General features: G+C 38.9%; 1 protein-coding gene across 1 annotated transcript in view; it reads left to right on the forward strand.

Annotated features, from left to right (window-relative positions):
• Window positions 1-16,057, forward strand: part of GPR176 (G protein-coupled receptor 176) — a gene marked incomplete at both ends in the record, with an annotated part of 41,381 nt that extends 25,324 nt beyond the window's left edge. The window contains 2 exons of the mRNA XM_082484856.1: window positions 13,049-13,301; window positions 14,950-16,057. Coding sequence (XP_082340982.1) covers window positions 13,049-13,301; window positions 14,950-16,057 — 1,361 coding nt within the window. The remainder of the gene's footprint in view (window positions 1-13,048; window positions 13,302-14,949) is intronic.
• Between the last annotated feature and the right edge of the window lie 993 nt (window positions 16,058-17,050).

Genomic DNA, 17,050 nt, shown 5'->3' on the forward strand with positions numbered 1-17,050 from the left:
TGTCTATGTTTCTTTTTAAGGTAACAAGACTAATTATATAGGTGTTACTTAAAATGGAAACTTTTGCATCCAGGCAAGAGTTACAGAGCTGAAGGAGTTTAATCTGTAAATAGACACCTTTTAGTTCCTTCACGGCAGAGCTGAAATTGGTTTAGGTTTTTGGCATACATTTTTGTTGCTAGTTTGCCTGTGGAACCCAAGAGGAAATTCCGGATTGTTTTTATTTTCTGTTTGTTTGTTTCCATATGATGTAGAGAGATCTGAAACATTTTCACCTGCTGACAGTGGATGATTCTGTACAAGAGAGGAGCAATTACACAAATGTATCATGCAAGCATTCCCAGCCTTTGTGGCATGGTAATTTTTGTAGGAAAGCAAAAGGGAAGAAGTGGGTGAAAAATGTAGAACTGCGAAAGACAACTGGTGTACTATAAATAATACATGCCTTGGTTTGTAGGGATAGGTGGGTTGAATGTTTAATAAGCAGAGGTCAACGATACAGCAACTAACATCTTGGTTATTTGTGGATTTACTGCCTGTGTCACAACAAGAAAAGTTGTTTTACACACGACTGCAGAGAACAGATGCAAGAACCCTGGAAAGCTTTGCTAATGAGCACTTATTTGTATATGTGTATAGGAAAACACAGCAAGCTGTGATTTGGCACACCCACTTGCTGATTCGCCCCATCAAACAAGTCAGTGCCTGTGGGCAATCCCCTTTGGTGGAGGAGGTGGGATATGCATATATGGTCCTTCTCTCTTGTTTCTGATGGTGACTGCTCTCTTTTATAGGGTTAGTTATATGCTACAGGTGTCTTAAGTTCACTGAATGTTTACATGCATATGGCTAATATGTGGTAGACCTTATCAGGTTATATATAGGTAGCAAGCCAACGAAATAATTTTTTTAGTTTCAGAAAATAAAACTAGGAACTAATTTTAGGTGACATTGTTCCAGCTTTGTATAATTTTTTTCATATTGAAAAATCATGTTGAAATCAGTTTGATTTTAATATGCTAATAGACCTAAAAATTCCATATATCAGCAAAAAAGATTCTCTTCAGCTACATCTATCTGCAAAATATGACTTTAAAATTTTACACTGTATGTGGATGATTGATGAGGGAGTTTGTGTCATCAGGCCATCATAGGTCATAAGCCCATGCTAGCGCAAGGAAACATATGGCAAAGTTTTGGCGGTGTTATTGCAGGTTTCAATGTAGAGTATCTTCTGCTGTGCCCAGCAACTTATGAAGTCCAAATATGGATGGCTAATTTTATTTCTAACACTAGGGAAGAAAAGGAGACTTACAGTAAAAATGACCATGTTATCTTCCTTTTGCAGTAGGGCAGTTATCTAGATTATTGGAAGGTTAAAAGAAAACTTAAAAATTCTTTCCACAAGTCAGGGGTGTATTTGGGGTGAATGTTCTGCAGTTTTACAGCTTGTCTTGCCCTCAGAACTATTTTGTTGCTAGAGGGTGTCCAGATGTAGAATTTTTAAAACTTTTCTTATTCTTACGGTCAAGAAAAATGTCAGTATTCCTTCAGTTTGCATAACTGAATCAGGTTCCCTTTACTTCAGTCAATCCTGAGCACTTGCATGCCTCTCTGGATTTTGAGTCATCAATCCTGATTAGATAATCTACTTGCCTTGCTGAGGAGATACAAAATGTGGATCAAGCTGAATTTCTGGCTTTCTTTAATAAAAGGAAAGCAGTAAGCAATATTATTTTTTCATAGTGTTTTCTGTGAAGGCATTTGAAGGATGAATGATTGTGGCCCATTTCACTAAGCCCAATGCTGTTCTGGGTTTAATAGTGCTGTCTTGCAGAGAACAGACCTGGGAACAGCAGTGTCTCTTGCTGGGATGATTTTGAGCAAAGACAAAGGAACTCGGTTATTAAAACAGTAAAAGAAAGCAGATTGTAGAGTGGACACTACAGAAGTCCTATAGTGGATTTCTGTTGTAGATGAGGGATGGTAGAAAAATGAGAGAGGAAATTTGGGGAGAATGTTAATATTTTTTGTAAGTGAAATGCTTGATCAACAAAATCTCAAATTTTGCTTCAGGGCTCTATATGTTTTAAGGAAAACAAGCAAACAAACAAACCAAAACTCCACCTCTTGCATTCGGTCAGGCCAGAAACATCACTGTGATCTTGACCATGAGGCACCTTGCCTGCCCCGAGGTATCCCATGGGAACACATCTCTTCCCTTTGGCAAGTTGGAATAAATCTGATTTGCCTCTGTAAGTTCATATTTCTTCAGTGAAACACCTCACTCTGGCAACTAGACAGAATATTTTTCTGTGTGATTTTTGTTTAAATAGCATTTGATTTAGGGTCGTAATGATTTTTTCAGTTTATAACTCGTGGTGTTTCAGACGTGTGTCAGAGTCCCCAGCTCTACTTTCTTCCTAGTCCATTCACAGGGCTGAGAGGAGCAGAGAGAACCATTCACTACAGAGTCAGCTGTGGAGGGAGGAAAAAAGGCTTGTTTCTAAATATAACATAAATTAATCCCACTATGCAGGACGTATTAAGCATATGTAATTTCTCTCTGAAGACATCTGTGTATAAAGAATCAAGAGCAAATATGCCCAGCTGGTGACCTGGTGAATGGCTGCATGGCAAAACTATATAACAAATAAAGTTTTGTTTCTGATAACCTGGCACTTTGGAGAAAGGGAAGCGCAGTCAAACTGATGCAGAAATGACATCAGATCTTTCTTAGTTGTATAAAGCAAAAAAAAAGAGTCACAAGACTGTGGGCTAGGCCAGAAAATAATTTCTGCTCGATGAAATAGCTGTTACTATGGTGTCTTTCAGCTACAAACTCTATAATTTCAGCTGAAACGGAGGATGAAAATTGATACTAATGGGTAGGAATTATTTTCTCTAATCAAGAGTGCAAGATAGCCTCAATTACCAAGAAGAATATAAAGTCTGTCTTCCAACTACTAGTAATTACCACAGGCTTTTTAAATTGTGCTCCTCTGTTAAGTACCATTCATTTTAAATTGTGTGTATTTCTGCTTTTTTCTTCAATAAATAAGCCAGGGAAAATCAGCTAACCAGTAATTTAGTCAAATTGTCCAGTTGGTTCTATACTATGAGACAGTATAGATCTCACATATCCAGTATACTACAAAATGGCACCGCAACTGATTTCTTTTATAAGTTCTGTCTTCATATCTTGAGTGAACAACTGGAAAAGTATTAGATACAGAAAAAATAATTTTTCATAAGAATGGTGTTGTTGGACCATGTCTGTGTTGCATTCTGCTCTGGCAGCATTTTGTATGGGTATGAGGGTGACGGCCGGAGGGGATAAGGCTGAACAGCACAGAAGGTCATCAGGTCCAGAGTGGAAAGTGGGAAGTCATTCCAGTCTGCTGTGGGTACTGGAGGAGCTTACAGCCCAGGCCAAACACTAGAGTTGCTCTAAAAGACATAAAATTTTTCCACAGCCCGACAAGCGCAAAACTGTCAGTCTCCTCCTGGATCTGACCTTGGCATGTCACGCAGAGAGGACAGGGGTCGTGCAGGTTTCTCCTGGAAGAACCTAGTAGGGACTGGGGCTGGCCCTGTAAATGAAGCAAAGTTGAGCCACATCTGTGATGTGAAAAGTCACATCTTAGTGACCACACCTCCTTAACAGTACCATCATGCCTGCGTGTGAATTGCAGGTGCATGTGGGGGAAGTCAGACAAAAAAGGAGCATCTGAAGAGACGTGTCTGGCCATATATAGCGAGGCTACCAACAGAAGTGACTACAGGCTCTCTACAAACAAAGAGGTACTGGCAGATAGCACTGTTATTTGAAAACAAATCTTAAAAATACTTGCTCTCTCTGTTAAGACTGCTATTTACAATTAGATTCAGCACAGTGGTCAAGGGAGCTCAAGTAAATCGCTGCGTTGCTTGACATCACCTTGCGTAAGAAGTGCTGCCATTGCATCCCCTCAATTGTTTTATGATGCACAGGTTCAAAACAGCCCATTTCTATGTTCTTTATAAAACAAAGCGACAAAAGCCATTCCTCTTGTACCAAGGATGATGAACAACAGACAGATTGTCTGTTTAGAAAAATTACCTGCTTCAGTAGCAGGTGTTTCAGTAGCAACATCAGATTTTTGCTTTCTGAGGGTGATTGGCACAAAGCGTGGTGTAAGAAAGGCCAGTTGGTTCACTAGATGTGGAACTTGGTTGGCAAAGGAGATGTAGGATCCAGTTCTTCTGCTAATGATTTAATGTACATTGATGTTGTGGACATCCATTATTTTTACCTCTTCTATATCTATCTCCTTTATTTCTATTTCCTTCCTTTATAAAAGAGGTAAAAACATTGGTCCCCATGTCATGGGTGACTCTCATGGGGGTCATGTGAAATACTTGGGTTTAAAAATTTTTGGTTCTATTTTTACAATAAGTAAAACAAGCTGGTCCTTTAGGCACTGTGATTCAAAAGTTAATAACTTTGAAAAGACTTATATTCCTCTTATGGTTAGAGCAGTAAATCTGGACATTCTTTTTCACGTTTTTAATTTCCTAGCTTAGGTTTCAAAGGTAATGCTATACATTTGTCATATTTTCCTGACGTGGGAACAATCTAAGGTCCTGAAGTTGCAGATGCAATATTGTTTAAACTTTTTTCCTTCCAAGGAGCTTGAAGAGCTTCAGGTTCTTTGAGGACATTGCTTTTAAAATAGAGGCAAGGAATTCAGACAAGTCAAGTGTACTTCAGCAAAATAAGCGGGAATGGTTATTTCCTTGATTGGCTGAAATGATCGCGGTGGCTGTTGAAGGACTGTAGTTTATCGAAAGGGAGAAAATTATTGTTCCTTGCAAGAAATTCTGTCCATTTAGCGGGATAGTAAGTACAAAAAGTGAGGTGGGAAAAAGTGGCAGTGGGTATGAAGAACTGGAAAATTATCAGTGCAGCACTTTCTTATCTCCCTTCAGATAGATCTATCTGAAAGAAATACAGGTGGGTATCCAAGACCTTTAGCATGATGCAGTTGCTTTAGAATCTGTCTATAAACAATAAATTTATAAAATACTAAGGACAACAGTAAAAAAAGTAAAAAAAAAAGGAATTATATTAATGATAATTTCCCATAGTGATTATGACATTACAAATACCATCATATCACACAAGTTATGTTTGCTGTAAGTACAATTTTAAATTTCTTCATGTATGTTTTCTAACTTTACTCCATCTTCACTTCACAAGAAGTTACAGTAGCTGCTGCCAGTGGACTGTGTAGGCAGGTGTTGGCCTTGCACTACTCCTAGGCAATACCACAACAAAAGTCAATGACTTACCTCTTCCTGCAAGGAGATCTAATGTTCACTTTCTGGGACTAAGCTGCTATGAACTAGCTCCTTCCCTAAAATCTTTTCTACCTTGTAACTATATGCTTTCTTGGGAACAGGAACGATGTGGACAAGTATCAAACTCTAAATGAAAGGGCTTCCAATATCATTACGTCTATGCTGAAACACTCTGCAGGGAACTACTCTGTACTGGGCAAATTTGTGCCTGATGAAGTTCGGTTGAGCTGCGTTTGGTGACCAGAGCTCCATGCTGATAAATCTCTTACATAATTATACTTCTAAATCAATACTTGTGATGTAAGTAGGAACATGTAAATGAGAATTTTAAGAATAGGAGTGAGAAACATTATCTTCAAGTTAAGGAGATCACCTGTTTTATGAAGGGAAAAAAAAAGGTTTGGTATACAGCAAACCTTGTTCCAAGGTAGATCTCTTGCTGCAGACACTTCATCTGGGATATAAAACATTTGATGTCACATGTGCACAAATTGAAAATGGAAGACATATGTTAAAACAACAAATTAAGTTATTGCCCACTCTTTAAATGGAGTGCAATTATTATTTAACACTGAATTTTGAAGTTGATAGCTAGAATGCTAAAAAAGGTTGGATTTAGTTTCAGGAAGTTTACTTTTTGGTTTATGTTGTTTTTTTTTTTTCATCTGTGAAGGCCATTCTGTCAGTCTAATGACTATACTTTTTAAAACTAAAATATACAAAAATTACTAAAAAATCACAAGAATTTGGCCCGGCTTGAGCAGGGGTTTGGTCCAGATGATCTCCAGTGGTCCCTTCCAGCCTCAATGATTCTGTGATTCTGTGATAAAGTTATGCATTTCTTCAAGCTCTGTAAGCCAACGTGTATCCTGATACATCCCTGTTCCCTCTGGAGATGAATAAGTAAACGTACACTTTCACATAAGAAGGGTACTTGATAACTACCTGTTACAGGTTGCCAAAAATGTTTCCAGTGAACCGCCTTTTGAGTGAGGTTTGCCTTTTAACAGAGTAAGTTGTGTGGAAAACACCTTCCTCAAAATACCTCAGAAAATAATAAAAAAGGGAGGGGTTGGGGTTGGGAATGTAATCGTCCTGGTGTTTCAACATGAGAAGTTTCCCCGTTCATCGTGTGGACAGAACCTGTGAGTTTTTCAGTGAATTGTTTTTAACGGAAGATTTTAATGGCTAAAACCCAGTTTCTAAGTTCATGGTTGTTTGTTGTTTTTTTTTTTTCTTTTTATAACGAGGGCTGCCAGCTCCTTCCCTGTAACGCTGCACCGAGTGTGGGTGGGTACACAGGGGGTCTCTGCTGGGAAGAACGTCTGGATCCTGAGAACGCCACTCTGGATGGGAGGGAAATCAGCAAACAGAGGAAGGCAAGCTGGGAGGAGGAGGATTTTGCAAGAGTGTGGACTTTGTTTTGATTCAATTACATGCTGATTAATGTTAACAAAAATGTAAGATGAATGGATTGGGTTCCATGAGTTAATCGACAAAGAACAATATTTGTTCTTTTTTTTTTTAATGAATACATGGCAAATGCATTTGTTTCAGATAACAGTCTCTGGTTTCCATGGGGATTGTCCTCCTGCTTGTTCAAGGTATTATTAAGAATCTTTCACATTATTTGAATTATTGCTAAGAGCTATTATTCCAAAACTATCTCAGCTGTTGCTGCCTGCATCAACACTTTGTGTCTGGCAGTGAAATCCGAGGAGGGTACAACTTGGAAGAGGAGCAAACTCTATTACTAATGTACTCTGATAACATTTCACACTCAGAGAACGTTACTCCTTGCAGGTACAGTGAACTTGAAACACTACAAAGGCTTAAAGGACGTTGTCTGGGCAGTACACTGTGTTGGACCATTCTTGTATTTACTTTCTCAGTGCAACTTCATGTACTGTGTGGCTGCTTATCTCACAGAATCACAGAATAGTCAGGGTTGGAAGGGACCTCTGGAGATCATCTAGACCAACCCCCCTGCCAGAGCAGGGTCACCTACAACAGGTTGCACAGGACAGCGTCCAGGTGGGTTTTGAATGTCTCCAGGGTAGGAGACTCCACAACCTCTCTGGGCAGCCTGTGCCAGTGCTCCACTACCCTCAAAGTGAAGAAGTTCCTCCTCATGTTAAGATGGAACTTCCTGTGTTCAAGCTTGTGCCCATTACCCCCCGTCCTATCAATGGGCACCACTGAAAAAAGACTCCTCCCATCCCTCTGGCATCCTCCCTTTAAGTATATATATATACATATATATCTGTGATACTTAATTAAAAATAAAGAGTAGGGGGTGACTGGAAACAACCATCTTTTCAATCTGGATACAGTGGCATTGGTATATAGTGCATGGAGATTTTATTGAGTGTTGATACTTAGGGTAATATAAGAGGATAAACCAAACCTTGTTTGACCTTGTTTGGCACGCTTTAACACGTGTTCGTTTCTAATGTGAAGAGAGCTGCTTCTCATACAGTGGTTACCTTTAGTATTTCCTGTTCCTCTTTTTTACTTGGAGAAATTTTCAAAGGCACAGACAAGCTGGATACTTACCTCCTGCTCGTTCAGTCTGTGTACTCACAAGGTTGTCAGCTAATGTCAGGTGCAGTAAGGGTTTTACTTAGACATAGCTCATTCTCTGAGAAGACCAAAGACAGGCTTTTCCTTTTCAAATGAAAAACACTTCATCTTTTCTTTTAGCGGTGGAATTCTGTGCCACCAGTGTGGGATATGTTTTGTCACGTGTGATTGTTTATAAGTGACACTCATGTCCCAAGCAGTATTGACTTACAGGGAAAAGCAAGTTGCTATGTTATCCCACTGCTTGTTCACTCTAACTTTCCCTGCATGCCTCCCAGCTAACCAGTACAATTCCATGTAATTTAGGAAGTTTGAATCCAAGGTTATGTAGCCCTAGACCAGTTTTCCAGCAGAAACACTGCAAAAACTAACCCATGGTAGAAAATGACAGCTTTGCCCACCATGAGGGTGTGCAACAGCCCAGTACAGTTGTAAGCCAAGGAGAATACTGGTGTTAGACTAGTGCCTTTCACAGGTTCAACAGTGAATGACTAATACATACAGAACAGAAAAGTGCCTCTAGATGCAATGAAAAGATTCAGAGTGCAATTGCTGTAATACACGTTGAATTACTTTGTTGCCTGGAACATTGTTATCTTCTTCCATGGAAAGGAGTTGCTGGGGAAAGGTGAGGAGCAATGAAATGGGAAATGCATGCAGTTTGGTTTTGAAGCTTCTTAATATTTAATGCATTGCAAAGCTTCTGGTGTAATTTTTTTTCTCTGAGTGGGTGGATTTGAGATGCATGAAGGGAAATACTTGATTTGAAGGCATCAGCAGAAAGATCTACCAGTTTATACTGAAGCTGATCTGGTTCATCAGAGCAGCTTACTAATATACAAGTTACCCATGGTTGCAAGGGAAAAGAGAATGTTTCCCTGAGGGATATTCACCCACTAATTTTCCAGTGTCCCAAGTGGACTCTTCTGTCTGCTTATCCTTTTTCCCACTTTGAGGCTCTGACTTCATTTTGTCTGTCTAAAGAGTTCTTCCTCATCTTAGAACCAATGTTGGTTTTTTTTTTTTACACTTTATTCTTTCCACTTCCATTTAGGATCAGTCAGGACCAGAACTAATTTCATTTCCTTGTGACTCTCTGATGTTTAAATGACAATATGACATAATTTGTAGAGGTAATTAAACAGTTGAGAATCTGGAGTCTTGAATGAAGCTCTTCTGTAGGACCCTAAAGAATAGCTCAGGAGTTCTTTGACAGCTTCTAAAGTATTAGTGAAAATCCCTCTGTTTTCTTTTATTTTTCCATTCTTCATTTATATTCATTCTAATAGAGGTAAAACTTGCTTTGGAAGTAAGGTTATAAAATTAATGCAATTCAAACTACATGAAAGATTTAAATTTAAAAAAAAAACAACCAAACAAAAAACCCCAAACCAAACCAACCAACCAAACAACAAAAAAAAACCAAACCAAAACAAAAACCCCAGCTTCTCCCTTACTCCAAGGCATTGTAATAATGTATTATTACTATGTGAGAAGTGCTTTTTTAATAACTGGAGAGAGAGATATTTTTGAACACAAGCGATTTGATTGACTGAGTATCTCCTAGCAACTTAGGAAGCTTTAAATACAACTGATTGAATACTGCCGGTGGGATATATTGTCAAGCCCAAAGCACCTGCCAAAACCAGATGATGATTCCATTCTTTAAAAAACATCAGATGGTAAATACGTAACTCAATATTTTGTCAGTTACCAAAAAGGAATTTGCATAAGACACATGACACAATATATAGAAAATTGAATTCCAAATAACATTCAAGCACTGCAGACCTAAATAGTACATCTGTGAGGTAGATTTTAAAGTTAATACTGCATGCTTCTATTGAAACAGTGCACTGTTTTATGAAGAAGCTAAACTTGACTTTCTGGTATTTCTGGGTTACTTGCCACTTGGTATACACATTGGCCACATGAACAAGAATATGATCTTGCTGGCATTTTATGTGGGTGACCGTAGGAAAACTCTACTCAGCAAGTAAAAGCTTGGGGGTTTTTATTGGTTAGAGGGAAAATCAAGCCAGAGAGTGGTAGTGTCAACAGAGATAAGTCTGGGGGACTGCAGCTGCTTTTTCATATCTCAATCAGCAGCTTAAGATGATGTTTTCTCTCATTGCGTATATTTGTAGGTACCCTACAAAAACACTAACAAATCTGACTGTCTCATAAATCAATTACACTTCAACTCAAAAGAGCTTCTGGTAAGTGTCAACAATATATAGAATCAACAACATGAGGTTGTTGATATAGTCTAGTAAGAACAACTTAACTTTTGTCGGAGGTAGGAAGCTAAACCCTACTTTGCATACCGTCCAGCTGAGCATAGTAAATGGAGTTGTCTTGTCAAGCAGTATTTTTGTGCTGGTAACTGCCGTGGTTGATCTGGTGGTACTGCACAGTATGTCTCCAGGAGAAATAAAATAAAGGAGAATCACATTTTATTAAGATGATACTGGCCTTTACCTTGTAGTTACTGCTAGTGCAAAATGACTTGCTCACACACAAGCTATGCACTGAGCATAGCTGCATAATTTGGCCAATGCTGAGAATTTTACTAATTCACTAGTAGCTGTCATTCAGGACAACTTTTGCGTAGTGCACAGTGAACTGGATAACAAAGAATGATTGCAGTATTTCTTCAGCATGAAAATTTGAACATAGTTTAATCAGTCTCATGCACTGAACTATTACATTTTATTTTTGTCTTTGATTTGCTGTCTGGTAAGATGATTGAATGACTGTTTATTGCTTAGCGTCTTCCAGAAAGAGAGGTATTTAATGAACTACATTAGAGCTGATTAGCTAGGGAAGAGTATGATCAAGTGACATGGGCTCCACTAGAGATTTTTCTCCATTAAAACCACTGTGAAGAATTACTGGGGGGAGTTGTATAAAGTATGTTTGCTTTCATTTCTTTGTCAGATCATTTCATAAAAGGGTGAATGCTTTCTGCAAATAACTCTGATGCCTTCTAAGTTTACAAAGAATGCTTGTGAAACCCTCAAGAAAACTTTGCGTGTTTTTGCGCTGTTTTTATGATGTTTATGTGACAAACATTTCGCTGAAACATTGGGCACCTTTCAGTTTCAATTGGACAGCTTGCTTAGAAATACATGATCTGCATGTATCTGTAGAACTGTATGCTTCTAACTTGCTCTGGTCACCTTGCACATTCATCTTCTGCCTTCCAGTTTTAACACACTTTGAAAGTTTATATTTCCTATTGCTGCCAGTGAGCCTTCAAATGCTCTGTCTGAAGATGGCACTGAAATGTTCCAAGTTGTAGGTGCTGGAGCCTGAGCCAAAACGGCATCTGTGCAGGCATGGGTGGAAAGCCAGGACCAGGTTACATGGTGTAGAATGTGCATGCCCCGCTCAGCTGTGCTAGCACAGATCCTCCTGCCTCCGTAGATCTGCACTAGTACATCTCCATCTGCTTGGGTACCACAAAAAGTGTCTGCCACAGTGTTTGATCAGTGTTAACAGTTTGCTGCCTGTTGTGTGCCACCTGCCCTGGGAGAGTGAAGCCGGAGCCAAGAAGACAGGGATCAGGGAAGCCTGACCTGGCTGTCTCCCTCCTTAAGATCACTCCCCTCTGCCCATATAGACACAGAGGAAAGGGACTTCTCAGTCTGAGCAGACCAAGGCAGAACAAGAAAGCTATTGCTGAGACGACATGTGGTGTAGGGTCCGTGGAGCCGAGTGCACTCCAGGCACTTTGCAGCAAGCGGTTAAGTCCAGATGTGTGATTTTCACTGCCAGCCATGGTGGGCTGACCTGTCTTTGAGAGTCCTTCTGTGTGCATAAAATGCACTTTGGGCAAGTAAGCATTTCTGTGGTCATGTAGTGGGTGTCTGCATTTTCTTCACCTGTAGTATCGTCTTTAATTTGTCTTAATTGGAAGTGGCAAAAGCTTTGAGAATTGTGGGTGTTTTATGACATTCAAGATAAGACTTTAGTATTAAATTCATCTTAATTTTTGCGCAGTTCTATTAAGCCTGTTTTTTCCTGGTAGCACTCTTTTTTTCTTTTCAATCAAAAAAAAAAAATAATCTTGCTAAAACCAGGTTTTTAAAGGAGAGAGAAAATCCTATATTCTGAGTGTAAGTTTTCTGGCATCTTGGTATGCCTTAGAAGGGGCCCAGAGCTGCATGCAATGAGAACAGATTGCTTCACTGACTCCTGTGCTGTTGCTGTGCGAGTTAGACTCATAGGGGATTTTGCGATGGAAAATTTGTTTCTATGATATGATATGTCTTTCTCAGATCTGGATAGAATAACATGCAATGGTAAGGGAAAAACACTGTCTTAGCTAATGCTGGTTTCTGTCTGTACTTCTGCTTCACTGCCATCCATTCACCCTATTTGAAACAAATGTGTAGGGCTTGAATATCCAAACCAGTGGGTTGCATTCTTTGTGTACTTTTGTGTAGTTATGTGTGTCTTTTTTTTTTTTTGCCTGTCCCATTTGTTTAATTACATATTATTATGTATATCTAGAATCTATTGGGGGAAAAAAATTTCTTCTGGATGTGGCTTCACACAGGCCTGTCTGTGCCATTGAGATGTCCAGTGGAAAGAAAAGCAAATTGCTGTGATCCACTTACACAAAAACATATTAAAAACATATATTTATATTTAAATTATATTTCTATTTACTTAAAGTGTATTTTTATCTCTAAAAAAGAATTACACACTAGTTATTAAAATACAAACACTTTAGCATATTTGAATACTCAGGATGACTCATTTAATGCAGGAGTCAACATAAGAATCTAAAAACATGGTTTGGATATCCTACTTAGGCATTTGCCTCTGAAATTCCCTAATTTATTCCTTACTAGAAGCTGGGAGGAGATAGCTAGGGAATAATTTTTTTCAGTCATCCGATTTAAATAGCCAGTAGCCATTACAGACTTTTTAGTTTGAGCAGGGTGACGGTTCATACCAATGCCTCTTGGCAAACTCCAAAAGTATTTTTATTTGCAGTACTAGGAAACGTTCAAATCCGTTAAGGTTATGTTATTGGGGTTTGGGGGTGGGTTTTTTTGTTTGTTTTGTTTTGTTATTTTTCTTTGTTTATCCTTCCTGTCTCTACTCGCAGGTAACATCATGGTGCTGTGGTCAACTTGCAGAACGTCGGTACTTAAATCTGTAACAAACCGATTCATTAAGAATTTGGCCTGCTCGGGGATCTGTGCCAGCCTCGTCTGTGTGCCTTTTGACATTGCTCTTAGTGCCAGCCCACACTGCTGCTGGTGGATCTATACGATGCTGTTCTGCAGAATTGCCAAGTTTCTGCACAAAGTCTTTTGCTCAGTGACCATCCTTAGTTTTCCAGTCATTGCACTTGACAGGTAAGAGAGCACATTTGCCAGGATCCTCGATTTTTCTTTCTTCTTTCTCCCTTTAAAGCCCTTTTCTCCCTTTCATATTGGTCTTGCTCTTGTTCCAGTGCTTTGCTCACAGGGTGCAGCTTCCTTTTAGAATGTATTGGGATAAATATTATTCGCTGTAGCATTGAAAACCTTTATTTTTCAGTTTACTCTGATATCTCTGGACATTTATAAAGGACTTTGAGTCTATAGAGCTGTCTTCAGAGAAGTATATATCCTTTCTTCCCATTAATAATTCCTGTTCAGTAATGGAACTTAAGAGCAGACAACTTCAGACTATAGATGAGGTGCACATTTAAGCCATTACCTGTTAGAAGAATTTACCAATGTCTGAGGCAGATTGTCCATGAATTTCAAATTTCAAATGTAGATTTGTTTAAAAAACCCCTGAACAATATTAATAGAACCAGAATTAATTCAGAGAACTTTTGTATGTAGAAGATCAGTATAAAACAAAAGTGGCCTTTTGGACTGTCTGAGTTTTTGGATTCCATTCATTTTGCTTATTATTATGAGCGGTCATTGATCCCGCCTAAATGCATGGCTTTATCATCTTGACAGTGACTGTACGTTAGATATTTTTAAGGAAGGGTAGATAATGGTTTAATACAGTTTACATTACTAAAACAGTGGATTTATATGTTAGATAAAATTATTGTTAGTATGTTATCATGTCTCACCACAGAATACATTAGCTCTGCAAAAATAAACTGTATACCTAGTAAAGTGATGTCTCTTACTTTAGTGTTATTGTCTTGATAAATGCAGTATCACTATCTGTAATGCACACCGCTGTTGCCTATAGCATATCATTTGCCCTCCACCGGTAAAACCTTGTGATCTTCCTCACAAAAAGCACAAACTCCTACCGCTTATAATGATAAGTGTAAAAGAATAGGTCTCCCATGAAAATTCTGTGACCTTGGAAGTCCACAGTAGTAAGCAAACAATGAATCAGTGCCTGAAATTTGAAATGCATGTCAGAGACGCACTTAGTTTTTTTTTAAATGTACACAGAAAGTTCAGTGTGTGGCTACTGTTTTGCTCAGGGCCTTGCCAACCAGAGCTTGTGCAGAACAAAACCCCGTTGTACTTCCAGTAGATGGGTACGTGTAATTTGTGACCAGCAGCTTTGTCCAAATATCCAGAGACAAAATCTATCATGAAATACCTTTTAAAATTAACTATGAGTCTGGCCTTTCAATGGCCTTTTCAATCTATGCCTCCATCATGTTTTCTGAAATGTTGTTCTGTGTACAATATACTGTACAGTTTACAAGTAAGTCAATGATGAAATCTTCAAGATAATGTTCATGCACACCAGCCAAAGTTATATAGTCCCAATTACTGAAAGAGCTGTCCACCACCAATAATGTGATCCTGAAGTTTGAATATTCAGTTTTTTTCTGCAGACAGACCTGCAAAGGCTGACCCTTGGGGTATTTTTTTCTCTCATAAGCAGGTAACTGGTTGGCAACCCAGTTAGGGATTTGGGGCATTATGCTCAGACAGATCCTGAGAGGCTTCTCATAAGCATTATGCTCATTATAGACTTTACCCTTTGCATTGTATCAGTTGTAATTTTTTAATTTTTTTTTTTTTTTGGCAGATACTACTCTGTTTTATACCCTCTGGAAAGAAAAATATCTGATGCAAAATCCCGAGACCTGGTTATCTATATCTGGGCCCATGCAATAGTGGCCAGCATTCCAGTATTTGCTGTAACCAATGTGTCTGATATTTATGCCATGTCCACCTGTTCTGAATCTTGGAGTTACTCCCTTGGCCACCTGATATACGTCATCATCTATAACATCACCACTGTGATTCTACCAGTGGCTGTGGTTTTTCTCTTTATGATTCTTATTCGCAGGGCACTGAGTGCCAGCCAGAAGAAAAAAGTCATCATAGCTGCCTTAAGGACCCCTCAGAATACAATTTCTATCCCTTATGCCTCCCAGCGGGAAGCTGAGCTTCATGCCATGCTGCTTTCCATGGTTATGATATTTATTTTCTGCAGCGTTCCCTACGTGACTTTGGTGATTTACCGCACCATTCTCAATATTTCAGATATTTCAGTCTCCTTGCTCCTCACTGCCATTTGGTTGCCCAAGGTCTCTTTGCTGGCTAATCCTTTCTTATTTTTAACTGTTAACAAATCGGTACGGAAGTGCTTAGTGGGGACAATATTACAGCTGCACCGAAGGTATAGCAGGAGAAACATTGTCAGTTCAGGTGGCGTTGCAGATGCTAATTTGGAGCCCAATGTCCGTTCAGGGAGCCAGCTTCTGGAGATGTTTCATATCGGGCAACAACAGATCTTCAAACCCATGGAAGATGAGGAGAATGAGACCAAATCCATTGGCTCTGGTGACTTTCAACAGAAAGAAGTTCCTACCACCAGTTCAGAGGTAGGGGAGACTTTGGTTCACAAATTTATACCGCAGACAATTGCAGACTCAGCAGCTCAGGTGGCGCCAGCTGTGCCCACAGAAGCTGATGTGGTAAATGACAAGTATTCCATGCAGTTTGGTTTTGGACCCTTTGAGCTGCCTCCACAGTGGCTCTCAGAAAACCGAAACAGTAAGAAGCGACTCCTGCCTCCTTTGGGGAATACCCCTGAAGAGCTAATCCAGACGAAACAGCCTAAGTGTAAAGCAGAAAGAAAAATCAGCAGAAACAATAAAGTCAGTATCTTTCCCAAGGTGGATTCTTAGTAAGAGCAGGAGCTTTAAGTGACAGAGGAAGGTCACCTTCTATTATATGTGTGATCCCATGGATCTTTGTTATGCTGAAATTTGTTACAGGCTGATTTTTTGTGCCAAACGTAATTTAAACAAACAAACAAAAGGGAAACGTAAATACAAGTGTTTCTTATTAGTATGTTTTCATGAAAATAATATATTGAAAGATGGTGATTCTTAGTTTTATCTGTGAACTCCCTACAATGATACTTGCCTGATTAACTTTCAAAAAGTACATATGGCTTTGGGAACACTTTGTGTAGCTGAAGTATGGAAGTAGAGCAGTCAGTTTGCTGGGAAACCTCATCTTGTATTAAAATGGACTGGGTATCAAAGTAACTCAGTAGGAAAGGCTGTAGGGAGAAGACGACAGATGCAAAATGGGTAAATCTTAACCTCCTGTAAATAGACACAGCAAGGTTCTGCACATTTCGTTAATGAAGTAAGATGGACTGTTAAGTACATCTATTTTCTGTTAAGCCCATTTCTTATATCGGTGTTAAAAATAAAACTTGCTGGACTTTTTGCACAAAGTAGTTACCAAGTATCTGCCAAACATCTAAACTTTTTTAACACCTAAACCACTGGTTTTTGGCTTAAAACTTCAGCAAAGCCAGGGGTACCCAAATTGTCGTGTGTCAAATCTGAAAAAGACCTTTTTTAAAAAAAACATATATTCTTGTAGTTTTAATTAAAAAATGGATTGGAGACCTTGCAGGACAAATCCTGACTCCAGTAAACAAGTATTTATGTGCCAAGGGCATAAATAGAACCCTTTGATCCTGTGATAAAGGGCATATACAAATGTCCAGACAGTATAATGTATGTATTGTGTAAGTAACCAAAGGGTCAACCTTAAAATAGACTCATCTGCTGATGCATTCTGCTGTTTTCTAATGGGAAAGCTAGCAAATGAAAGAAATGTAGCTTTGTACTGAACTGCTGAGTGAGGAATCTGGTAACAGA

Source organism: Vanellus vanellus (genome assembly GCF_965231255.1).
Source record: "Vanellus vanellus genome assembly, chromosome: 6".
Classification (NCBI taxonomy): Eukaryota; Metazoa; Chordata; class Aves; order Charadriiformes; family Charadriidae; genus Vanellus; species Vanellus vanellus.